The 27,360-nt window shown below is 39.2% G+C and overlaps 1 protein-coding gene across 1 annotated transcript; it reads left to right on the forward strand.

The window, feature by feature from the left end:
- The first annotated feature begins 269 nt into the window (after positions 1–269).
- On the forward strand, positions 270–23,531 carry SLC26A4 (solute carrier family 26 (anion exchanger), member 4). Its single transcript, XM_009580603.1, has 19 exons — positions 270–492; positions 2,667–2,777; positions 3,475–3,665; positions 4,138–4,302; positions 6,870–7,022; positions 7,134–7,216; positions 8,173–8,320; positions 10,735–10,848; positions 11,621–11,698; positions 11,902–11,997; positions 13,458–13,564; positions 15,458–15,527; positions 15,856–15,948; positions 16,059–16,154; positions 17,926–18,156; positions 20,043–20,097; positions 20,424–20,569; positions 21,748–21,831; positions 23,508–23,531. Exons 1-19 carry the CDS (start codon positions 270–272, stop codon positions 23,529–23,531), a joined length of 2,268 nt encoding a protein of 755 aa, XP_009578898.1.
- Positions 23,532–27,360: the final 3,829 nt, after the last annotated feature.

Genomic DNA, 27,360 nt, shown 5'->3' on the forward strand with positions numbered 1-27,360 from the left:
GGGCGCGCCGGGCCCGCGGGGAGCCGTGAGGGGAGGCAGCGGGTGCCGGGGGACGGGCTGTCCCGCCGTCGATAAACTCCACCCGCCGGAGGATAAAGTGGCCCAAACAACGCCAATCTGTCAATAGATCGATCTTTGCTTCCCTTCATATCGAAGTGCGTAGACGCAGTGCCCATAGAGTGCTTCCTTCAGGGGACAGCACTTTTGACACCAGTATGTGCCCCATGCCTGTCTGGAAGACACGACCATGCCAATCTCTGCCTCGCAAAATGTGCATCGCCCCAGCTTTCTGTTGTTGGGGGCTTTCCAGTTGCAGTCCCGTGAGGTATGTTCATCACTTGTTTTCTCGCAGATGTTCAAGAAAAAGGGCCTTTCAGATTACCAAGTCCTTTCTGCCCATCCTGGAATGGCTGCCCAACTACCGGGTGAAAGAGTGGCTGATCAGTGATATCATCTCGGGGGTCAGCACCGGCCTTGTCGCCACCTTGCAAGGTAAATCCAGGCACATCGGCCCTCTGTTCTCGAAGACGTTTCTATAAGGGAGCCGTCTGAACACAGGGATGTTATGCAGATGGAATTACAAATCTGAGACTTGTTATTTAATACTAGATATTAGGTATTATTTTGCAATAAATAATTGATGGATTTAATTTATTCCTTTTTTTCTCTGCTTGCCTAGAAGATTTAAATTTCCTCTGATGTGCTATCAAGATGTATTTAACCTTTTTCCCAAGCCTTTTACTCAAAGAGTATTCATTTTGATATTTAAAATTTTAATTACATTGTGATAAATCAGATAGGTCATGTGGTCTTGGTTATCTGAGCCTATAGCTCTCCTGCAGCTGCCTACAAAAATCTAGTTATTGCCTCAAAATAATGCAACCTTGATATCTACTCTCCTTTCAAATTTGGCCCATAAAGTTGTTCAGGTATCTGCAGAAAACAACCCTCAAGGAGGTGGTGGCATATTCACATTAAAAAAATTTATAAACTTGATGGATATTTACAGTACATGGCTTGCAATATTAAGTTTTCCTTACTTCCTTATTCCATTTTTTAGGAAAGCATTCATTAGATGAACAAATAGAAAAGTGGCAGAAGTGAGCAGAAATTAATTAAAATAAGCTAGTCAAGGAAGACTTAAAGTGTAGAACCATTCTGCCTGAGGCAGCTGATAAGGTCCACTTTCAAAGACAAGACTGGCTATAACCCTGATGCGATCCAGCACATTCATTTCTTTCATCTCAGTAGTGTTCTTACACTATTTTCACAATTTTTCAGGGCCGGGGGAGGTTAAGCTAGCTGTGTCAACCCCACATTTTCCCTCAATGGAAATTAAGTGTTTGCACAAGGGGGCAAAGATTCACACTGGGAACAAAGAAAGCAGTTTACGCATTCCCAATTAGCCACAAGTATTCCCTACTGTCTGTTCCCTTGTAGCGTGCTAGGAAGCCACAGACTGTTAGAAAAAAAGCATTACAAACTTCTGCCCCAGGCACAGGGAGACCTAAGGAATGAGTGATTTGTTCACAGACCCACAGAGAGTCTGTGTCAGAGCTGGAAGATCTCTGCCGAAGGTAGTGCCACAGTTAGAGGACTCCCCTGCCTTTTTAAAATGAACTGGGCTAGATGGGCTTTTCATATGACTTTTAACAGCTATTATATTCTTACTGTAACCCCCTCGTTTATTTTTTTACAGTGGGGCCTGATTTTCTCACAATTAGATTCCACTTGTAAAACTGATTTCTGAAATATACTGTTTGGTCTCCCATCTATGTATTAAAAAGAAAAACATAAAAAAAAAAAATTAGTGCAAATCTAAATCTAGCTGTAATTTTTAAAAAATATAGTTCTGAAATTCTAAATCATGCGATACAGGGAAAATTGGCCAAAATGTTTGCCAAAAAAGAGGCTTCTGGGATCTTGGGGTCCCTGAAGTCCCTAACTCCTCCCAGCAACTGTGTGTGTTGCTTGCAGTCCTCCCACCAGTCACAGTAGTATGACCAGGACTTCAATTGTTTTGAACTCTGATAGGTTTTTGCGGTATCTTTGAAGGAGAATAATACACTCTGCAGTGGGAGCTAACCGGGATATGATACTGAAGGCAACTTTTTTTTTCATTGTTTGTTGGATTTGACGGCTTGCACAGGTGTACAAAGGAAGATGATGATAAGGATCAAAACTCTCAAATTTTTGTGATTTACTTTTGGTTTATAAGCTGATACTGAAAAAAAAGTGGCCCGATTTTCAGAAGGGCTGAACATACTGAAGCATATTTGTAGTGCCATAATTCAGAGTCGGTGCTTGAAATTTCTGTCTATAACTAGAACACTTCACATTATCCCTCTTTTCTCTCAAGGGGCAGACCATTCACTCTTGCAACAGTGTTCCCTCACTTAAACTTCACATCCGAGCCTATGTTTTGTGCTACCTATACAAATACAGGAACATCTTTCAGTACTTACTCATCCAACTGCCAGCGTGGGATATACAATCATTTACAGCCATTGATACCCACATCTGTGCCTCCAAATGACTTACAGACAAAACACATTCTAAATTGTATTTGGACAAAAGGAGTAAATCTTTCTGAAAGTCTATTCTAGACAAGGTAGAAGTTTGTTGAGAGATTTTAAATCTGACATTTTGATGATCTGTCATTTCAGGTTTGGCATATGCTTTGCTGGTTGCAGTTCCTGTTGGATACGGTCTCTATTCTGCCTTTTTTCCCATCCTGACATACTTTTTCCTGGGAACATCAAGGCACATCTCAGTTGGTAACTGCATGTGTTCAAGTTACAGTGAATTATCTGTTACAAAATGTTAATCCTTACTGTGAACATTGATATTTCATACATGATAACTATTTTCTGAACCAAATTGGCTGTGCTGAACATTAATATTGTTGGGTTTGGGGGACTTAAGGTTTATTCTTCTCTATACAGGCAATTGTGCATAATAGCTAACTTCAGTTGTGCCCCTGCATGCTTTTTGCTTGCATTTATGCTGAAGTTTAAATCTTGTCTTTGGCTACACTTTATGCAAGAAATTACAAGATCAAGGCCTCAGTAGGCAGTGTGAACAGACATTTTGTCTATCAGCTAAAGCTCAAGATGGCTAAAACAGAGCTCTTAGACTTCTCTACAAGCCTTCCTTGCTGCATCCTTTTTTGATCACTGTGGACAGTATCATCTTGCCTGTCGCGGAGACCCAGAACCTGTGTGTCCACTCCAGCCTCGCTCTAGGTCCTCACATCAAGGCTATGGGTAAACCTTGTTGATTCTTTCTGAATACTTTCTTTAAAATATGGGGTTTACTTCCTGTCAGTTCTCACATTTAAAATTCATGTTACAGCTTGATCGCTGAAGTTAAAATGTTAAATGGCTTTTCTGATTTAGAGTTTGCTTGTCTAGTCTGATAAATGCTTCTTTTCAATGTATATTAAAGTTTAGTGTGTTCTGTTTGTCATTTCAGGTCCATTCCCTGTAGTCAGTTTGATGGTGGGATCTGTTGTATTGAGCATGGCCCCTGATGATAATTTTCTCATCGATGGCAGCAATGCTACAGGGACTAATGGTACTGGGACACTGATAGACACTGAATCCAGAGATGCACAGAGAGTGCTGATTGCTAGTACCCTCACATTTCTGGTTGGAATTTTACAGGTAAAATAGTTGGCTTGAAGACACAAGGTTGATACTGCTTTAATTTTAATGGGAAAACATGTGGCATGGAAATACCTACTAGGGCAGTAAGACGTTTTCCTGTAGTAAAACATGAAAATGAAGGAAAGTCATCTCAAACTCTGAAGAGCTTTTGGGGGATTATTCTTCTTATCCTGGGCAGAGTCTGTGGCAGCTTGACTGGGAGCGCAGACAACAGAAGAATAGCCCTGTGATTGCAGACCAAGAGACCTGCATGAAACTAAGTGCTAATGGTGCATCCTTTCACATATTTCTTCAGGTCTCCTTTATTTCCCTGGATGGCATGATATTAAGCTACACTAGGCTGCAATGGGGGAAGATGGTCCTAAGACTCTGTATCAACAAAGAGAAAAGATCAAAGCATAAGAAATCACCAAATAAAAGTGTACCTTTTTGTTGTTTAGCAAGCTGTTATTCTTCATGATTTTTCCAGGTAATATTCGGAGTCCTTCAGATTGGTTTCATTGTGAGGTACCTTGCAGATCCACTAGTTGGGGGATTCACAACTGCAGCTGCTTTTCAAGTGCTTGTGTCACAATTGAAAATAGTCCTAAATGTTTCAACTAAAAACTATAATGGTGTCCTTTCCATAATATATGTAAGTATGCCCTTCTAATCTGTTTTGGTTTTATGCCAGAATTTTTACATAATTGTTTATCTTCTGCTTCCATTACATACAGGAATGGTTCATATATATGGTGGTAAGTAGAAGGCGTTTGTTTAGTTCTCACTCTCATGAAGATCTGCAGCTGTTCATTTATAGCTGTGGGGCTCTAAGTAGCTGCTTTCCTGGTTCCCCAGACCATGAAAGTCTAATTGCCATACTGAAGTCTTTTTCAGGCAGAGCAGTTGTTCACATAAAGTTTAAATGTAATTATCCTGCAAAACAGTTTTCCTTCATTAGATTGTCACTTCTGGAGACTATTTTGCATCCCATCCCTGGCTTTCTGGCTTATTGTGAAGGATGTTTCATCATTTGTTAACATTGTCAGGTCATCTCCCAAAGCTGACCGGTCCCAAGCCTCTTTACGCTTAAACCAGAGGTCGTTCTGGTAAAGGGCATCGTTCTCCATTCCACACTGTAGCCATACTTGTGAATACCTAAAGAAAAATGTGGTTTCCCACTCTGTGGCCAGGTACCTACTGGTTAGCTAAGGTGAGGCTAAAGGTTGCTGTCACAACTCCATTTGTTGATCTTAGAGAAAATGTTCAAATGGAGAAATGTCTTGGCCGAAATACTGAATTCCTAGAGGTCTCGTATTATGGAATAGTCTTCTTCCCCAGGAAAATTATTGAGAGTTTTGTCACTGACTTCAGCATGAACCTATTCAGGTTCATAGTGTTTTAGATCTTCCATAGCACTTCACATTAGAGTAACAGATTTCTAAAAGAGGCTGTTCTAGACAAAAAAAAAGTATTTGCAGATTTTACATGCCAGTTCAGGCAACCAGACTAGCAAAAATACATTAGACATCTAGAGTAATAAAAATAGGATGAATATAACTACAAACAGCAAGGTAAAATTTAGAAAAAATATCTGGTGAACTATTGCGGAAAAAAAAGTATTATGTTATGGGCCTTTTCAGAATTAATGAAAACTCAAAAATTAGATGAGACAAAGTACTATCTAATAGACCTTAGAGCAGACCTGGCAGGGTGATGGACTCATTAATCCAGCAGGTTTTTCTATCTCTGTTTTTTATGTTTATTGAAGGGTGGTACATTTAGTAGAAAACATTTTTGAAAAGGAATTACATGGTTCTTCCAGCTCCTGCAAGCCTGAGTAGAATGCTGACTTTTTAGATTAAAGCTCAAAGCTTCTGTGTTCTTACACGTGAGCCAAGTCCATGTGTTTGCAGATGTGTGTAGAGCAAAGAGTCTGTGATTTCTGGTCTGCTCAACTGGTGACTTGCTGTGTCAGCTTCAGCAAGTTTTGGACTTGCTTCAGAAGTGGTGTTTAACAAACTGCAACACTAAACATCCAACATTAGCAGAATTCACAACCCAAAGTTAGGAAGTTACTGCTCCCCTGTGAAGTGAGGCAGTGCAAGAGATGGTCAGTAACGATGGGATCCATGGTAAGCAGTACAATGGGCAAGAGATGGCTTCCGTCACCCGAAGAAAGGCATCTGATTCAGTGTTTCAGGAAGGCTTCTTCTTTAGCTTAGAAAACATAGCTAATAAAGCACTTAGACATTTTATTTCACAACCAGAGTCTTTTCAGAATGGTAGTACTGCTGCTGCAACCCTCCCCTTGCCTTTAAACTGACAGCTCAGTTTTTGGGGAGCTAACCAGGATGCAAGTCTGTTTCTAACTGCTTTTCTGCCAGATCGTTCTGTTAAAGCTGCTTCACTACGCATGGAATAATTAAATTTTCTTGGAGACAGGGGGCAATTGAGAATTACCCTGATGCCCAGAGGAGGACAGAGGAGTATTTGTAGCTTTTCTGTAATCAGCCCCTCATGTTTTCTCTGTACACTTGTTTGCAATAAACAATAGGACCAAGCAAGGGCATAGCAAGGGTAGAGAAGGGAGCTGCCTATTGCAGCCCAGTTGTGAAAGTCCTCTAGCCTGGGACTGAACTCTGCTGGGAGGGTTAATGTATCGTAAGGTGAGGTTTAGTGACTGCTTTTCTCAAGTGTAGGATTCTCCACAGCCTGGCAGGACCCACATATTCATACTTATTCTCCAGATGTCAACAGTGGAAATAGGAAACATGTCATCCACAGACCATATGTACTGGGCATGCAGTGAACCGGTGTTTTGCCCATGGATCCGCTAGCTGTCTTTTGAATAGAAAAATGAGGATCTCACTTGCTATTCAGACAAAGTGAAGAAGCTATAGATCCTCCCTTCCTTGCTCCAAGAACAGGTAGAGGTAAAACACAAGTAGGGGTTTAGCTCTTCTTACTTAGTATTAATTTCCTAAAAATCGGGAAGCAGAAGCCCCCTGTGTGGACAATTCTTGCAGTTATGCTTTTTCAGTTAAATTCACCATTAAATCCATTCACGTGACAATATGTTATCCTCAGGCTCCTCCGGGCCTGAGCAAAGAAGTAACTTGGCCTCCTCCAAAACCACATGCATCTGGATCTTCTCATGAGTATTTTCACATCCTTCAAGTGGACATGGGCATGTTTTATGTTGTCATTTTTATTTTTCAGACTCTTATTGAAACATTTGAAAAAATTGGTACCACCAACATTGCAGATCTTATTGCTGGACTCCTCACCATTTTTGTCTGCATGGTAGTTAAAGAAATAAATGATCGGTTCAAACACAAGATACCTATACCTATACCAATAGAAGTTATTGTGGTAAGCAAAGGAGCGTAACAAAACCTGATAACAGATAAAATAGATGGTGCTAGCTACAGAAAGACAAGAACCCTTTTTAAGTGTTAAAATTGTTGTTTTATTTTATTACAGACAATAGTAGCCACTGGCATTTCATATGCTGCCGACTTGGAAAAAAAATACAATGCAGGCATTGTTAAGAGCATTCCAAGAGGGTGAGTGCTGTTGTTGCTGGGAAATAGGTATTATTTTAATTGGCTAAAAATGACAGTGGTAAGAGAAAAGACATAAAAGAGATATTGAGAGCTGTAACCTGAGTTTAGAATTCAGAGCTGGAGATTTCCTGAGTTTTACTTCTGGATCTGTTAATTATGCCACCTAAATATGTTGCCTAGCTTTCCTTCACCTGTAAAATGGGCTTAGGAATGTCTACCTGATTCATGAAGTTCATCTGAGAATTAATTGCTTCATGCTCATGAAGTGAATATATGACTATGGAAAATTTAAAAAAACAAATTAAAGGATTTTTAGTAATGAAATTCTGCATAGATTTAATTTTTATAGACCTGAGTTATCCCACTGTGGTTCATATTCATGCCACTACTGTTATCCCAATCAATCTTGTCACTTCCATAGTCACAGGAGCAAGGATGTTCAGGATTACACTGGTAGAGACTTTCACTTGAAAGATTCAGAGCACTTCACAGTAGTAACCTTCACATTCCATTTGGTATTCAGGGCTTGATTAATTAAAATTTATGGAAACACAGTAGGGGATAAAATGTTTTTGAGATCTTCTGAAGAATTATGTTAACAATAGTATGAAGTATCATTAACTTATTTATGTCATTCATCATACTATTCAATACATCCTTTATTCAATGCTTCAAAAAATATACTTTTTCACTTTGCTATCATAAGGCCAAATCTCAGTCATGCTGAGAACAATGGGAGCTTTGTTGTTAACTAATAGCATCAGGATTTGGGCTATGGTGAACTAGATAAGTGTGTTCTGTATGTCAATGGGCTGTTTCCACCTTTTTATTAACTTGCAACATTATACTTCATATTAAAAGCAACCAGTATGCCTCCGCCTCAAACTCCTTGACAATTCTAGTAAGAACAGAATTTGATCAAAGTTGATAACATTAATATATTTTCTAAATGCTAGATTTTTGCCTCCCGAACCTCCAGATGTCAGCCTGTTTTCCCAGATGATAGCAGCCTCCTTTTCCATTGCTATTGTTGCTTATGCTATTGCCGTATCTGTGGGAAAGGTATATGCAACCAAATATGACTATGCTATTGATGGAAACCAGGTATGTATAACCAAAATAGTTTATAAACATAGTGAATTTAAGTTCTGTTTTATGTTGACTTTTGTAGCCAAATGAAAGAAACATCATTCACACATATTTTTCAGACTAAAGTTGAAGTCTGACAGGAGAAATTCTTACAATAATTGAAAAAAAGTAGCTGAAACAGCCATATATTACCTGACAAATTTACCACACAGAGATGAGCCAGATATGCTCTATCTTCAGTATGGGCTTTTCATACTAATTAATTCCTTCTGTATTGCCTTAGAGACTGCAGTAGGTCTGAAAAGGTAATTAAAGCTAAGCACTCTCTAGGGCAATTTTCTGGTGATATTGAGTTGACATGGCCCGCTTTAGCAACCTGCTTTCCATTTCTACTCATAAGGCATATTTTGAGGTGTGTTGCTGGGGGGGGCGGGGAGGAAGACAATGTCAAGCGAAGAAGCTGCTCCAGACAGCTTTATTTAGGCTTAGTCTACATGCAGGATTTGTATCAGCTGAACTGTTAAGGCATGATTTTATTCCTACAGAATAAATTATTGAACTTCTCAGAATGACACCAGTTACATCAATATCAATATACTTGTAATAGCTAAGTCCTGCAGCTTCACAGAAGTAAATGCCTACCAGCATATGAACATACTTGAATAACTGTCTGCACCAAATGTCTGAATTGTTTTAACCATTGGTTTCTAAAGGCACATAGCTAGAACGTTACATGAGCTATGCATTGACAAGCTCTTAGAGGATTCCTGCAGTTGTTCAGTGTTTACCAGGGATTATGTGGCTTGCCCATGGGCGTGGCAGAAAAATGTCAGAAAGCTTCCTTGGCCTGCATCTATGCTAATTTTGAATTTTATCCTTTGAACATATGAGAAGATACACTCACTACAATAAACAGATAAGCTAAGCACTCTGTTTAATGAGTCCTTCTTTATTTTAGTGCTAAAGTTTGATTTTGGAAACACTGTTTTGCAGTATGTAACAGAATTATACTGAACATGCTGGTCACTTTACAATACACAAAGTTCATATCTGATAACATTTTGATTTACAGTTGCCTAAAATGCATTGACTTTCAGTTTAATAAATCTGAATGAACAATACATATTTCTGGAAGTGCTGTTTATGCTGTTCTTTTGTTGAATATGCTGTTCTGCCAGCACTGATGTGCTTCAAAGATACTAATTAAATATTGTAGTAGTAGAATTACTGTCTATAAAAGCAAAGTGCCTTCCTTTCAATACTATGCTATGAATTTTACACATGCAGCCATGAATGATGGGCAAATGGTTTACTTGAACTGGAGAAGTTAAAATAACATCATAAAAGCAGGTAGTAAAATAATTTTGAAAGACAGGTCAATGCTATTATATGCTAGTATTTATTTTGTCTTCATAGATTCATAGATTATTAAGACCTATGAACACCAGGAACTATACTTCCAACATTTTCTTGCAGGCACAGCTGTTATGCAGGAATAGGCATGAATCATCTAGATCTGTTCTGTTAAAGAACATGACTTTAAAATCCTGCTCTTGTAGTTGGAGCTTAATGAAAAGCTTACAGGAAATTTCATTTTGGGGAAAAGAAGGGAGAGAGTCAAAATCAAATCTCAAATTATGTTTTTAAAAACTTGCAGTGAGTGAAAAGCTCTTGTGACTGTGTCAGCTTGGCGAAAACAATGTTTCTGTCAATTATATGGGTTGCAGGCAGCTCCCAAACGCCTCATTTCCCAGCAGAGGAATGGCCCAGATCCCAGGACATAAAGCTCCCAGGGTCCTTGTCACTTGAGCAGAACAACCAGCATCAGTAGGCACCAGCATCTGTGACGCTGGGGCAAATCTATGAGAACACTGCCTGGGACTCAGCATGAGTTCATTGGGATGTTCAGAGTGAAAAACTTCTGGCTCAACAAACTAGAAGTTTTCAGTGAAACTGTTTTATTGCAAAGGTCCTGATCAGTTCTACTAATAATACAATGCTTTGCATTAATTAAAGGCTTGTCTGAACTCAGACTGTTGTACTGATTAAAATTATTTGTTTAGCTGACGATACTTGGGAGTTAAATTTATACTAGTCCCATTTGTTGATGCAATTATACGAGTGTAATTGTTAGAAATGTTAGGTTTGATAACATTGATGGAAATAAGCTTTAAATGTCTTTGTACTAAGAGAAGTATGTCCATGTTAGGGAGAGTATACCAACTTCATTGTATTGATTTCCAAAGACAGGTAGTTACACTGGCACAAGAAGAATTTGTGCAAACATTTAACAGCTATTACTAACCCATACTTTTCTCAATATTATCGTGCTACCTACTTTATAAACTACTGTAGAAGCTATTGTCATTCTCCATTGCAAAATCATCTTCAGGCATCTGTATTTACAGCATCATCTGATTATCTTTCAGGAGTTTATTGCCTTTGGGTTCAGCAACATTTTTTCAGGTGCCTTTTCTTGTTTTGTTGCAACTACTGCTCTTTCACGGACTGCAGTCCAAGAAAGTACTGGTGGAAAGACTCAGGTAATGACCTCTTCTTAATAGTACTGTGCACAAGTACATTTACTTTTATATAGGGCACAGCTTTCACAATGGGATGAAAATAGTCCTACAATGATTGTGTTGCTGGCACATGGAAAACCACAGGTATCTTAGCCAGCAGCTTGTGCTCTGGTAGTGAATCATTTTTGTAGCTCTGCCAGAAGAGGGCAATCAAGTTCTACATAGCATGAGTTACATTAGGGGTCAGAAATCCTTCAAGCCTAATTCCCCAGAATTTAATTCCCAATTAAGGGACTGAGTTTGTCACAGCAGAAATTCCCCGCACCTCCCTATGAGGTATTTAAGCTCCCATGTGCTGGCCTGAGCAGCCCTGCCGTATGCCATTCATCATCTGCCCATGTGCCATCTTTCTTATGTTGCGTATGCTGCTCTGTTTTACGGTACTACAGCTTTGCACTTTCTAACAGTGGAGAACTACAGGTTATCCAGCAGCCCCTTTTCCGGCTGACACACAGACTCTGCTCCTTTCATTTATCTACGCAACATAACCCCTCCAAGAGCTACTACTTTGCGTGCAGTTGTTTACACTACCTGCTTAATTGAATTCTCTCTGTGTTAGCTGAAGTGTATAATGATTGCCCATGTACGCCTAAACACAATGGCATTTTGGCAGGTCTCCTTGTTCCTAAAGAAATGTAATGTGCAACTACTTGTACATTTTTCTTTGTAATCCTAGAAACATAAGATAAAGTCTTAATAAGTTCATTTCCTATAAACACTCTGTTCTTCACAGGTTGCTGGTATCATCTCAGCTGGGATTGTTTTGATTTCCATTGTTGCCCTGGGGAAATTGCTAGAGCCCTTACAAAAGGTACCGTACTTGTCCTCTGCAGCACAGCCACCAGCATCAATCAGATCCAAATGCTCAACTTTGATGGGCAGGATTAATAGCCCTGTTTAAACTATGGTGATTGATACCAGATGAGGCTCTGGTTTATAGTGTATAATGTTGAGCACTATCTTAATATGCATCTTTGCTTCTGAATAACACTTTTTCATCATTTTTCTTCACAGTCTGTGTTGGCAGCTGTAGTCATAGCTAACTTGAAAGGGATGTTCATGCAACTGTTTGATGTTCCCCGTCTGTGGAGACAGAATAAAGTGGATGCTGTAAGTAACCTAATTTTTTCTTTTCTCCCAAATGTTTTTGTCTGGTTTTCTTTTTGCCTTTTAATGCCATCCAAGTTTTTCTTAACTACCACGTAAACAAAATTTTGTAGAGTTAACATCAGAAAACTTTTATGTGTGTCCTCAAAATGCAAGTGCTGTGAGGTCAGTTAAAAATTCCCCATTTTAGAGTTTTACACAGTATTCTGCTTATCTTCTTTATCCCCTATGCCCCACAGTAAGGGTGCCAATCAGGGTATTCCTGTGCAGTGATGACTTCTTCATAGCAATTACCATAGTTTACAGCAATCTTGTGTTGAGATGGCTTAAAAATCAGAATAAAGATGGCCTGTTGCCACCCTTACCATTCTGCTTTTATCTTTTGCACAGTTTAAATGGGTCAGAAAAGCTGACCTTTTCTTAATTCATGTATATATATTTATGTTGTTACCACATTAGCATCCCATTTGCCTGGATAATCTCAGGTAGTTCTCAGAAAATACTTTTTCTTGTTGTAGCAAGACTAATCCAAGCTAGAATGTGGATTCATTTGGCATGCTGTGGGATATATGAACAGGCTTTTCTTAGGAACCACTATAACCATATCTCAGGGTACTTGCTCACATCTCCCACTGTGTCTTCTGTGGAATAGACCTTCAGTGTGGCTGTTAGGGAAGGAAAAGATTGCATTGAAAGTATTTTCTCCATAGAGTCCTTACTATGCATAGATTTTACAGTGTGTGTCATTGGGCAGTACCTGCCTTAGGTGGATCTGGAATTTTTTAGTCAATTATTTACTAGTCCTCTTTATAGGTAAAAGATCCCACTGACTTCAGTGAGAAGTGTGGGCACTCAGCATTTTGTATGATTGGGTCCACTGGGTGTTCTGCCTGGGCAGTGACGTAGAGAGGAATCGAGGAGCCCACTTCAACTGTTCTGCCTGAATTTTCAGTAGAGACTTTAGAGAGTGCCATTAACCTGTTAATATGAAATACCTCTTTGGAATAGTTCTGATCCTTAGATATCACTGGGGACCCCCCTTCCCTCTCTATATGTCTGCAGGTGGGCATCTTACAGTATTTTACATCTTGGGAAAATAAGTTCTTTGCAATTTCTAAAGAAAGATTAACAACGACTGCCACCATCAGAAAGAAGAAAATGCAATGGTTAACTGTATCCCCTTTAATTTCGCCAAAGTAACTGGATCCTTGAAAAATGTTGTTATGTTAAAAAAAATTATTTCCTAGAAAGCTAACTATGCCTAATAAGATAGTGATGGATAGAAGCATCTTGGAGGAAGAGGATGACTTCTGTGTGGAAGTCAGTTAATTGCCAGTGTACTATGATCATCTCCAAAGTTAAATTCTTTTGCTACTCATATTGTCTGGTCTAGTGATTCTTTAGCGTGACCAGGAGTTGTATGTTATAATTAACAGACTTTACATTTGTTATCTCCTCTCCAGATGATCTGGGTTTTTACATGTGTAGCATCCATCATTCTGGGACTTGATTTGGGATTACTTGCTGGCCTTTTGTTTGGATTGCTGACAGTTGTGCTGAGAGTTCAGTTGTAAGTAATCAGGATCAGAAATAATTGTTAGTGTTATACCATGAAAAAGGAAGACAATATGCTGAAAAGAAAGATGATTTGTGGCAGAAAATCTGCTTGGGTTTACAAAAATTTTGAAATGGAAAAAATCTTTTGTTCTTTAGAACAAAACACTGTTTATGTGCTATCATTTAATTACACTGATAAAAGAGAAGCTGCATTATTTTATCATCTTGGGTACTCTGGTGGTACTTAGTCATAAGTTATTTATCATAGAATCATCATAGAATCATAGAATAGTTTGGGTTGGAAGGGACCTTTAAAGGTCATCTAGTCCAACCCCCCTGCTGTGGGCAGGGACATATTCAACTAGATCAGGTTGCTCAGAGCCCCGTCCAACCTGACCTTGAATGTTTCCAGGGATGGGGCATCTACCACCTCTCTGGGAACCCGTTCCAGTGTTTCACCACCCTCATCGTAAAAAATTTCTTCCTTATGTCCAATCTAACCATTCAGTTTAAAACCATTACCCCTTGTACTATCGCAGCAGGCCCTACTAAAAAGTCTGTCCCCGTCTTTCTTATAAGCCCCCTTTAAGTACTGAAAGGCTGCAATAAGGTCTCCCTGAAGCCTTCTCTTCTCCAGGCTGAACAACCCCAACTGTCTCAGCCTTTCCTCATCGGAGAGGTGTTCCATCCCTCTGACCACTTTTGTGGCCCTCCTCCACACCCGCTCCTACAAGTCCATGTCTTTCCTGAACTGAGGACTCCAGAGCTGGACACAGTACTCCAGCAGTACTTTATGTACCCACATAGCTGAGTTCTGGAAGGGGATAGGAACGTTCCAGATGAAATATAAAAAGATGTATGAATGGCTTCTGTAGTTAATTGATCATTATAGTAACTCTTAGCATGTAATATTACTACAGTATGTTGCACATGCCAATAACCTTTTCACTTATTGCTTATACAAGACTGAGTGCATGCCTGTGAAAGACAAGGAAGAGAAAGCATAAGAATAAGACAAAATTTTGTGCTCGTGGCTGATTTGTTGCTGCTCAAAGAACATATGGTAGTGGAATGGTGAGAAAAGGTGGCTTTGCAGAATCTTCTTTGGCCATCTTGTTATTTTTCATTGATCTTTTCTATGAAAATACAACATAACTAATTTCCTTCAGCCTGGAGTCCAGAGAGTATGGTTACTAGCAATACCAACGGATAGTTGCACTGCCAGCAAATGCATAAAATAAAGCCTTGCAGAAGTTGTTGCAGAATAGTAGATTATAAAAAACGGAATTTGAAGAGCCTCAAAAAACATTCCCAAATTCAACTCAGATTTGTGAAATCAAAATATAAAAGGGAGGCGAGGCTTTACAAACTTCAAAACAATTTGCTTCAACTGTTAAAAATATATCTGGAGACTGCAAAATGTTTTTGTTTTGTTATTGACTGAAATAAAAATTAAAAGGTTTGGACAAAAAGTTTTAAGTAATCTGAAAAGAATGTAAATGTATTGTTTCAGTTGATTTGAAACGAAAAAAGTGATCAATTTTTTTTCAGAATAAGAAAAAATGTTTTTTCGTTCAAACCAAACTAATCTCCTTTTAAAACATTTTTCTGGTTTGGGAAACAAAGGGAACAAGTTATTCATTCAGGTCTACATAAAAATGCTGCAGCAAGTAGGCTGAGACCAAAGTACCTTGTCTTTAAAAAGGACCATTCACTACAAATTGGAAAAAGACCCTTGCACAGTGACGCAAAACAAAAATACAACACTTCCAATGAGGCTATTAGTTTGGCAGAAGAGAGCAGACTACAAGAGTCTATGACAGTTTGTATGCAACAATCCCTTCAATTCTGTGAATGCCTAAGTATGATATTTACCTTCACTGTTTTTTCTTTTTGTTTCTGTTAGCCCTTCATGGGGTGGCTTTGGAAACATTCCTGGCACAGACATCTACAAAAAGGTCAAGGACTACAAAAATGTAAGTCATTGCTGAGTTGTTTCCCTTCAGTCTACAAGCCAGTGTAAGACAAAGTTGTGCCTTGCATATTGTGGACAACCTGAACTTGGAAGTGGAGTGCTTGAAGATAACAATTTCTTTCATTAAATTCTTCATCTTGATTCAGATGGTTGGTCCATATTACATGCTGGGGCTGTAAGCTTCTAAAAACTGAATCACCTCAATTATCAGCAAAGATTCACCATTTTTTGAGAATTAGATACGTAGTTGAACTGTTGAAACAGTTAAGCTGCTTGTTATTAGCCAAAATATGGTTGTTGCTGCTTAACCTTATATTCTTTGGCAACAGGTTATAGAACCAGAAGGTGTGAAGATTCTCAAGTTTTCAAGTCCAATTTTTTATGCTAACATCGATGGACTGAAAAGCAGCCTCAAATCCACAGTAAGTGACATGTGATGGTTTTGGATGCTTCTTAACTGTCTTTGAGATTTCCTCAGAATTATATCTAGGTAAAATTAAATCATTTTGATGTCTTGATCCTTTTTCTGTAGGTGGGATTTGATGCAGTCAAGGTATATAATAAGAGACTCAAAGCACTGAGGAAAATACAAAAGCTAATCAAGAAGGGGAAATTAAAAGCTACTAAGGTAAATCAAATTTTTTTCTTTCTTTTTTCTCAAAGAATTACTGTTAGAGCTTATTACTTTAGCCTTAGTTATGGGTTCCTCTGTACTCATCTTTAAAATGAAGATGGAAAAGTGTGACTTACTATGGTAGGAAGTCTGGGACCTGCAGGAGACTTAGCAGAGCAGTACACCTATTGCCAAAGTCCCATATTCAGGCAGCTGTAACAGTCATAGTGTTAACAGGAGAGGAAGCAAGAGATTCCCTGATCTTACCTCTATCCCTCACCACGTCGGATTGTCTCTGTGCAGTAAAAATGCCGTCTCTTTCATGTGTCCATGCTCCTATCATCCAGCTTCTATGCACAGCGAGCTGTATCAGTTGGCTGGTAGACATAGCTTCCACATCCTCTTTAAAGAAAGCAGCATATGTTCCTCTGAGTATGGAATGTACATTTCAATAATTAAATGCTTACATTTAATTGGACAGGTGCAGGCAACCTATTAAATCTCCAAAGCTCTAAGTTAGAAATGGGTTTTCTGTTGTCATTGCTTTCAGTGCAGGATGCAGTATTTCCCCTATATATTACCATTTATGATGCAGTTAAATGCTCAGTTATGTGACATTCCAGCTTTTGACCTAGTCATTTTACCATGTTATCATATATAGTAACTCTAATTCAAAGCTGAAAATACTGGTCTTAAATATCTCCTAGAAATAAAGCTATTGAGGGAGGGAGTAGCTCTGAGGTATTTATTTTCCTGGATAGTGGCGTTTTTGCAGGAAGATGCTCTTTTAACAAAGAAAAAAAAAAGGAAAGGAAATACACTGCACAGAGGAGGAGGTAATTATATGCTCTATCTTGTTTTTCTTTAAATTCTTGGATGCAGTATTGTCACCTGACACTAAGGGAATAGACAGGTTCTTTTAGGGATCCTTGGCAGAATGATGATGGCACTAAATTGTAGTTACAATTAAAGCTTTATTTTTCTTAGCAGGATTTTATGATTAGTATAGCACAGAAGTTATGATTAGAATGGCACAGGATTTCTACACACACAATCAAGATAGTACAATTTATAAGTAGCATAATACAGAATTTATAATACAACTTAACTTATAGTTTCTAATCACCTAGACCCTCTGCTGATAAGGTCAGATCTTAATACATGGTTTGATGTATCAGTATAACAATCATAATCTAGATTCAAAAATCATATAAAAGAAGACAAGTCACTCACCCAGTCCTGGGAGGAAGCAGACGACAGTGGAGGTGTCCCTGGCCACCAAAGGTCACGGGTCTCACTGTCCAGCAGCAGTTCCGGTCCAAATTCTCCACTTGGGACTTGTAACTGCTTGATTTTATGGACAGTGCTCTGGGCACTGTTACACTTCCCTGTTCTGTGACGGGGTCATCAACAACATCTGGTTGGCTGGGTGCCTGGTAAGGAAGGGAGTAATCAGCCTGGCGCCCAGGAATCTTGAGGCTGGTAGGGAGGGGAAGAAGAAATCTGTTTGGTTTGTCAGCTTGGTTCACAGGACCTTGAAGGCCTGAGAATGAGGGGAAAGGGAATCAATACATGACCTGCTCGGTCGCAGAGAATGGCTGCTTGCCTTATAAAATGGCATTAGTTATGCTAACCACATTAGCAGGGGTTGGGAGCAAGGGGTACCAGTCACAAGTATCGGTCTTGTTCATTCCTGAAACAGAAGTATCGCAGGGAAGCATTTCCCGTAACTCCAAAACTTTCTCTGTGATTAAATGCTATATTCCATATATTATCTGCACATTAGAATGGCATCATCAGTGAGCCTGGTATTAATAATGAAGCTTTTGAGACTGATGAGGAACCTGAAGACAACGAAGACCTTCAAGTTCCCACCAAAGAAGTAGAGATCCAGGTGGACTGGAATTCAGAACTCCCAGTCAAAGTAAATATCCCCAAGGTGCCCATCCACAGTCTCATTCTTGATTTTGGAGCAGTAACCTTCTTGGATATTGTAGCTGTGAGATCAATAAAAACGGTAAGGGCATTTTTTTCTGGTGTTCCATGAAAATGAAACTAGTCAGTAGTATGTAAATCGAGAGCTGATAGCTGAAGTTAATTTCTGAGTTTTTAAAAGTCTGTTGTTGAAAAATACCTTTAAAACTTACACCGCAAGAGGTAGAATATTGGGGTGTGCGTTTAGGTGGAAAAAAAATCCAAAAAATGCATTAAAAGAACAATATGAAGGTTGCATGGTCAAGTACTCTAAAATTAGAACTGCAAAATGTGGTCCCCGTGTATGCATATGTTATGAAATATTTTAGTTATATATTTTCTCTCCACATGCCTCCTGCTTTAATCTGGGCTGGTGCTCACTCAACACAGAGGTAGTAAAAATTTTGTCTTACCATCAATTCAGTCTTTAGCCACAAGATTTATTTATTCACTCCATATTATTTAAATTATGAAGGAAGGAAGAATGATTCATTTCCTTATAGGGTTTTCTGTGGCTAATATCAGAGCACTTCATCAACATCCATTAATCCATCTTCAAACATCACACTACGTAATAAAGAGATAATATTCCTAGTTTACAGAGAGGGAAATGAGGCAAAGAGATTAAGGCCAAGTATTTCCATTATTTTTTGGTGCCCAGTTACAAGTGTGTAGGACCAGACTGTTCAGTCTTTAGTCTTTTACGATATGTTTAGATTGTTGCTTTCACTAACTTCATGAAGGTGGTGAAGGGTCTAGAGCACAAGTCTTACGAGGAGCGGCTGAGGGATCTGGGGTTGTTTAGTCTGGAGAAGAGGAGGCTGAGGGGAGACCTTATTGCCCTCTACAACTACCTGAAAGGAGGTTGTAGTGAGGTGGGTGGCAGTCTCTTCTCCCAAGTAACAAGTGATAGGACAAGAGGAAACAGCCTCAAGTTGTGCCAGGGGAGGTTTAGATTGGACATTAGGAAAAATTTCTTCACCAAAAGGGTTGTCAAGCCTTGGAAGAGGCTGCCCAGGGAAGTGGTTGAGTCACCATCCCTGGAGGTATTTAACAGACGTGTAGATGTGGCGCTTAGGGACATGGTTTAGTGGTGGACTTGGCAGTGTTGGGTTAACGGTTGGACTCAATGATCTTAAAGGTCTTTTCCAACCTAAATGATTCTGTGATTCTGATTCATTTTGCGGTTGGGACTGCTTAGCCTATCTATAAACCAAGACCCTGGTTTGTCAATGAACAGAAGGAGATGGAATTAGCAATCACCTCTGAAAGAGGTGAGAGACTTGCCTGCCACCAGGGAACCAGAGGCAGAATCCAGTCTCCCCTTTTAACTCACTGAATACAGGAATGCTGTGTGCCTTGCTTCAGCCTTCTGCCTAGTTTCAATTCAGTTCCGGCTTCTGAGACAAAAGAGATATGAGGTCCACAGACATGACCCTTTCCATATGCAGCTTTTTCATCCAAGAACAGGTCCATCTGGTGCACTGCATGAGGGATAAATCTGTGTAAAAAAAATTTGCATGTGCCAGTGAAAGATTGTATCATATCACACATACATGGAGAGAAATAAAGCTTGCTCAGGCCCATGTGGTTCTTACTTGAAGAGACACGATTATTCCTATTATGAGAACAGAATGAGAACCTTAACAGGCAGCAATGTATGTATATGTAAAGCTAATAGTTCCACTTACATAGTCGAAGATAGGCCACTTCAGCAACCAGGTACTTAACTACTGGACCTTTAAGTATAGCAAAGTATACCAGTTCCTTATTTATGATGAATAAACAAAACATACAATTTGCAATGAAGACACTTAGAAACAAATGAAGTGTGTGTGTGCCTATACATTATACATATAGACTTATATGTATTTTCTCCTTACAGACTTTATTTATTTATGGCCTTGTTGCAAACTTTTATTTTTTTAGATAATTAGAGAGTTTGAGAGAATTGATGTGAGAGTATACTTTGCTTCATATCAAGGTAAACATCCAAATATTTCTACTACCACTTATGCAAAGAATAAAATGAAGATGAGAAGGGATGAGAAGGGATCTCTAGATGTGTCTGTGGGAGCATTTGTTCTAATAAAAATGTGAATTATCACACTGATAAACATGGTGCGCTGCGGTGGGACACAAAGAATGGTGGGGTTTAACGGAAATATGGGAAGCAAAAGTCAAGACAAAGCTATGATTGATTGATTGATTTGTACATTTGATTTCTGATAGTTGCCACTATGTCTTTTGACATTTATTTCTTAAATTACTTCAAATTGTATTAACCTGTTATGACTTTCTTTTATTCAGACAACCTTATGTCTCAACTAGAACGGAGTGCCTTCTTTGATGATATTGTCAGAAAAGACATATTCTTCTTGACTGTCCATGATGCTGTGCTCTACATAAGGAACCAGATGACATACCGTGACAACCAGGATCCCATATTTGAGAAGGTAAGGATATCCAGTAGTACGTTTCCCTTCCTTCTATCATCTAGCATTCATTCTTGCAATTTCCATTACAGCATGGCACGTTCGAAAACTAGACACAGAGCTGTAGTACAAATAAAGTGAGAGTCTAGTAAATTGGACAGCTTCTGTAGTACATGAATATTTTGCTAGATCAAAGGAAGGGTCTGTCGACCCCAGGATCTTGCAAGTGAAAAGAACATGAGAAACGGGACATACAAAGAACACCTCATCCTTAGACACATTTTCTAGTTTCTGACAACTAGCAGCTTAAGAACTTCTTCAGCTGGAGGTTGCATTTGGACCATTATATTTAATTGTCACAGATGTAGTTTTCTTCAGTGTGTCTGTCATACTCCTTTTGGAACCCCTTAACAGGTTTTAGCTTGACGCTATCCTGTGGAGATGGGTTCTGTAATTTTAAATGTGTTATATGACAAATATTTCCTGTTTGTTTTAAGCCTGTTGGATTTCTGGATTGCTAGTTGCAATGAATAATCATTCCCTGCTCCCTTTCCCAACACTATTAATAATTTCATATACCCCTCATCAAAGCTAGAGAGTCCCATTCTACTTGGTGTGAGTGTGCATGGAAGCTGTTCCACACTAGTGTTCATTCCTACTGCCCTTCTCTGTGCATTTCCTAGTTGTATTCTGTGGTTTTTGAGATAACCAGAACACTCTGTAGCATTTATAGATGTGGGCCTACATTAGGAAAATAGCCTTGTAATTTTCTCCTCTCTTTTCACCACAATTCCTTCCCTAGCAATCACTATTACAGTATTATGAATAAATAGTAATTAAAATCAATATTACTGATAAATAACTAGGATGGGACCCTTATTTTTGGATAATTTTTGCATACTATTGTCTTATAGTAGAGATTAACATTTTGACAAAGCTATACAGCAGTTTAGAAATAGATTCTGCTTTTATTATTTTTACAAAGCCATAACTACTGATATGGGGAGAGGCAGGACCAAAAGCTTTTCAACATTTAAGTTCCTCCAGCTGAGCTAAATTAACAGCTTTGTCAAGGAACAGTAAACAACAGACTCTTGTAAGTTGTGGAAGTTATCTTAAGGTACTTCAGAGTAATAAATCAATTTCAATGATATGGAAAACACGTAACTCATCATGTTTCTTAATTTCTTTCTGCCAAGATTTCACTCATGCAGGAGTCTAAAGAACCCATAGAATTCACAGAAACAAGCCGGCCTGATGATGAACTTGATGTTCAGGAAGAGGTATGCACTTTAGAACTGAACGTGTCTATTACTTATAGAATACCGCTGGCTCTATTCCTTTGCCTGTAGCATTGAGTCACGCTGTGAGACTATGCTGGATGAACTAAGCCCTCAACAGTTTCCTTCTCCATAAATAAATATCCTCCCTGGGCACCTGAATGTCAGTGCTTAGTGGAGGAAGTCAAGTTTTTCTTGAAATGTAGTGGATTATATGTGCACAAGCATCTCCTGATCTCTGTCACTTTAGGACTACTTTTGCCTTATGCAGGCTTATAAATAGATCTAACACGAGTTAGGTGCTTAAAAGAAGATTTGGTAAGGCTTGAGGCACCTGAGTTCAAAATTATGGTCAACCTCCCTCCTTCATTTCTCCTTTTAACACAGCAGACACCTTCTTGCACAACCTGAACATTTTACAGGAAACTGCAGCAAAGCAATGTACTACATAACATAACTAACATGCAACAATACAAGTCCATTAAAGCAATACCATGGTATTTTGTATTTACAGAATACTGCCAGAAAATAAAGTAGCACTTATTGCTAAAATAACGGTGCAGCACACAGGCCACTTATTCAGAAAATAGGAGATTGGGCTAAATGCCCTTTTGTAGCCCGAGATGGATTAAACCAATACCTTGGAAGCATTACAACACTCCATGTAGGTAAAGGCATGATTATTATGTGTCCCTCCTATTATGCTACTGTGGTACTAGTCAGAACTCCATTCTTAATTCCCGATCTAAAATGGGGTAGTGCCCTGTGCTCGGCCTCTCTGCCCCAGCAACAGGAACGGAAAGGGGCTGGAGGCATGCTGTGACCCTTCTCTCTGTCATGCTCTAGCAAAATGCTGCAGCAAGGTTGCTGTGTGTGTGGGATGTAGAGGTCCCTGGAGGCAAGTAGGTAAGAGGAGGTTGTTCCTGGGTAGAGGTTCTTAGCATCACCCTGCATTGTACTTTCTACCATGGCATGAAGTCCCATAGGAAAAGGTAAGGTCAGCTTAGAAAGCAGATTGGTGAGAGAAGAAACTGAGACTCTAAGCAAAAGCCTCTCAAACTTCATCAGGGCTTGGTAAGTAGATTGTGATAGTTGGTACTCCTGATTCACCCCCTCCTTTTTTGGTCGGTATGAATATTGCAAGAGACCCAAATATTATTCTTTATAACTAATATGGGGAGAAGCACTTTCCACTCCTCTGTAAGTCACAGTGCAGAGAAGAATGAAGGATTAAAAAAGCTAGAAAGACACCATGATTCTGTAAGAAAAGCATTTGGGAATGGCAGGCCAAAAAGACTTGCATTCTGATTTCTATTCACAGGATTGCTTAGATATTTATATTATTGTCATCAAATACGAAAAGAAGTCAGACACAAAACTACCAATCCAAGGTCAAAGAGTGTTCTGAGAGCTTTTTGTCCTCCACCTTTATAGGCACATTTTGAAGGTGAGAGCTAGTAACCTTCAGACCTGCAGCCTCCTGACTGCATTGTCCGATGCAGACACAAGTCAGAGGGCAGCTGCCTCAGAACAGTTACTTTCTCTGTACTTCCCTGAGGCCGGGTTGAACTTGGTAGTTTTTAGTTACATATACACAAACATTTTATTTTTCCAAGCGGTGTGTACTCAGAACTAACTATGGCCTGTTTCTCTCCACCTTTTGAAAACCATTTCACTAGGCTATGCGCAGACTTGCTTCATGAAGACGGACTGCTGGTACTGTCTCACCTGTGAACTCACAGCAATATTTATGCACCGGTACTATATAAGCATTTTCTGCAATGAAACCAATCTTTGCACTTGAAGAAAACCCTGATTGTTCATCTGAATGATACAGATCTCTAGAAATCTCCAAATTTTAGCTAACATTATCCCAGAAATATTCTGGACCTTGATTCAGTAAGCACTTTTCAATATGATATATTGACTAAAAAAATCAGAAGACTGTTACGAAAGATGTACTCAGTTTTGGGACTAGTCAGGCAGAAGGGGCATTACACTGTTTTATCGGTGTGTACAGGATGAAAAGGTGCTTTGTGCTCTGCCCAGGAGAGTTGAAGAGACCAAAATCTTTGGATGGCAGGCCTTTTGTTCTGTATTGGCACAATGCCTAGTGAGAGGGCAGGAGTTCTAGCTGGCCAAGGCTTTGCAATTCCAGAACATTAGTGTGAGTATACGTGCTGACAAGTCTTGAAAAATGTATTGTGATCATTTTTTCCAAGCAATTCCTTAAATTACTGCAGGTTGTTAGTTAACTGAAACAGGTGACGGGTGAAACAGTCACATGAACAGAAAACGGCACTGAACTACTATAAAACTTCAAATAGGGTAAGTTTCAATAGAAAAAACCCTTGGATATGGGTTCATTAGTTCTGTATTAATCCCATTGTGGCAAATCATGCACTACTATTAATGATCGTCCCTAAAATGAAGTATACACAGAAGATTATTTTGGCTAGGTTACGTATCTTTCATCAAGAGGCAGATGATGACATAAGTTAGATTAACAAAAACCTTAGTCCCCAAGTACTTAATGGAATCTGTAGAACAGGCTGCTACTGACTGCAAGTAAGAAAGTCAGAATGTGACCTAGTATAGAGGTTGTTTGATTTTTTTTTTAAAATCGAATATAGGAGTTTATTTAGTTTAATGAATAGTTATATTTTTATATAGCATATTTTTTCTTTTAATATTCTACATCAAACTGCTGCTGTTCTTTTACATTTGACAGTCCATAATGCGCAAGTGCAATAATTTAAAAAGATAAAGGATTTGACCTGCAAAACTTTAATCCTTACTTTAGGACTACATAAAATAGGCAGGAAATCAATGTTCTTACTTTTCATGAAGAAGAAATGTGTTTTGATGGAAAACAGACTGCTACCTTAAATTTTTTAGCACTACATTAATTTTTTAAATGGAAAAAACCCCTGCATGGTGAGGGAGCAAATAATAACAAAAGTATAAGAAATGTGCAGGTATAAAATCCCTTTAAGTTTCACAACATGGGCTAATTAGCTTCAGCGTGTTCACATATTTAAGTCTTCTTATTTGATTACGTCAGAGAAGTTTTCCTATATCACCACACTGCACAGAGATTTTTGCTGCAAGTGATGTTAGCTGAAAAATCTCAGGTGAAAAACTAAGCACTAAATAAATTACTCTGTCCTAAGGACCTGAGTGAACTCCATCAAAATTAGTGAAAAAAATCCTAAAACCTTCAGTCAGTTGGACAGTATCTTACACAGTAGGTAACAGCACCAGACTGACATCTTTATTCTCTAATTAAGGCAAAAACTTCAGTCCTCATGACAGTGAAGTTTCTCATTTCAAATGCAATACAGGCTTGAACTTAGATGGTATTGATGTTCCAGTCCAAGCCAGCGAAAACGCAGGTTTGTATTTACAGACATATGCCATTTCTATGTCAGATTGGCATCTCCACAAGCTGAGAATTAAGCATGTGTTTAAGCGGCAGATCACTGATCTGCACCTCCCCAGATGGAAGTACTAATTTCTATTTACAGTAACGCTTAGGCTCAGACTGTAATTTGACAATTCACGCTTTTAGCGCTACCTGTCCTCATTCTCTCCCCTTCCATTCGCCCGCCTAACGCAGGAGGTTGGCACTTCGGCCCACATTACTGACAAAACTTTCCTATCAGGCCGTGGCCCCGACTTACATTAACCTGAACATAAGCCACAGTTGCCAGAGCACACAGCACATAGCGATGAAGGACAAGGCCAGCAATATGTTTCTCAGAAGCTGTATTGCTTTTCTAAAGTGGATGTACAATTTATGTAGAAAGTAAAAGTAAAATATTCTACCTGGGACTGATAAGTGAGCTTTCAGCTAATTTTTATGCAGAACACATACTATGGAAAAGATGGTATAAAAAATTATAGCAGTGGATTTTTTTTTTCCTCAAGAGAACATCTGCACTGTGAAGTTTGAGTATAGATTCTTACTTGACAGAAATGAGGGCTTACATTATTTTTTGAACCTTCTCCAGCTCTTGTCCATACAGGTATTTAGAAAAAGCAATTAAATATTCAACAGTCTTCCAGTTTCCTTTCCAAATATGACATTTCAGCTGAATTAATTGTGATAAAATAGGATGCAATGCACTTATCCTTGGCCTGCATATTTCTTCAAGGCATGGTTGTATTTGTTCTTAATTTAACTGGCACAAAATATTCAACTTTTCCTGAAAAAACAGCATTGCACACAAAGCCTACAGTTACACAGAACAGTAAGAGCTAACATGCAGAAGGCGTTCAAATACCTTTCTCAGTGGGTCAGGGGGTACGTGCTTCTTAATTTTCTATCTATGTATCCATCAAAATGAAGGATACCAAAATAATGGATTTTGCAATGAAGCTAAAATTCTATACAATTTTGTACTAATTCAAACATCTGTAAGTAATGCAACTAGATGTGCTTATCTTTTTTCCAGTAGAATGAAGAAGTGATATTTTTGTATGCATTTTGAGCATTACTATTCTGTCTTTGCATGTCAGGTATTAAATTTGGAGACATATTTTAAGTTTTTTACCCTTTTAAAAAGCTGCATTTTAAAAGTAGTTGTATTCATTAACTAGAAAATAAAGTTATGTGTACTGAAAACATGCTCCATGCATCTGCATATTTGTTTTTTTCAAACAAAGAATTCACAATTCTTTGTGAATTCTTATTATGGGGAAATGAGGCATATTATGCAGGGATCAGTATCACACTTCCCTCGGGCCTGCCTTTTGAGGAACAACAAAGACAAAAGGGAAAACCTGTTCTCTCTGCCTCCTGGGGATAAGACAAGGAACATTAGGCTTAAATGGCAGCTTTTATATGTTAAGGCTATGAAGATGAGAGACATTGTAGGGACACAAGATCCCAATACTGGAGACTTTAGTGAGACAGTCACCAGCCTGAAGCGCTTGGAGTAGAGTTGCCCCTACCTTAGGGCTGTGGAAGGACTGCTTGAGGGCACTTTCTACCCTATAACCTGTGATTCAATTGTATTTATATTCCTTCCCTTTCCTCGGTGCTATAGAAGCACTCTATAGAGACAGTATCTCACTCCATCACATAGGATTTACAAAACGCTAAGTTTATAGCAATTACACAAGGTGGTCTCTTGAAGTAGTGAGCTCTATTGCTGTGAAGCTTTAGGGTGCACTGGAGGCCCGCTGTTCCAAGCCATCGGCATTTCTACAGCCCCGATTGTCAGGAATCTGCCGTTTCCATGGTAAAACTTAAGGCTGACCATGGCAGTTGCGAGAGCCCAACGTGCTTTCAGGTTTGTCCGACTCCTTGGAAGCCCGCCCCATACAAACCACCCTCCCACCAAGCCCGCGGGCAGGGCGATCACGGCTCCTGAGCAGAAAGGTCCCTCTCATCTTTCTTCTAGACGACACAGGGTCACGCCTCCTTCTTCCCTGCTGCGGCTCCCAGGCCTTCCGAAGCCCGGCACCGCCCCAGCCACCCAGGCGGGACCGCGGTGAATCCCGGCCAAAAGCGGCTGGAAGCGGCAC

Source organism: Fulmarus glacialis, unplaced genomic scaffold (assembly GCF_000690835.1).
Source record: "Fulmarus glacialis isolate BGI_N327 unplaced genomic scaffold, ASM69083v1 scaffold10096, whole genome shotgun sequence".
Lineage (NCBI taxonomy): Eukaryota > Metazoa > Chordata > Aves > Procellariiformes > Procellariidae > Fulmarus > Fulmarus glacialis.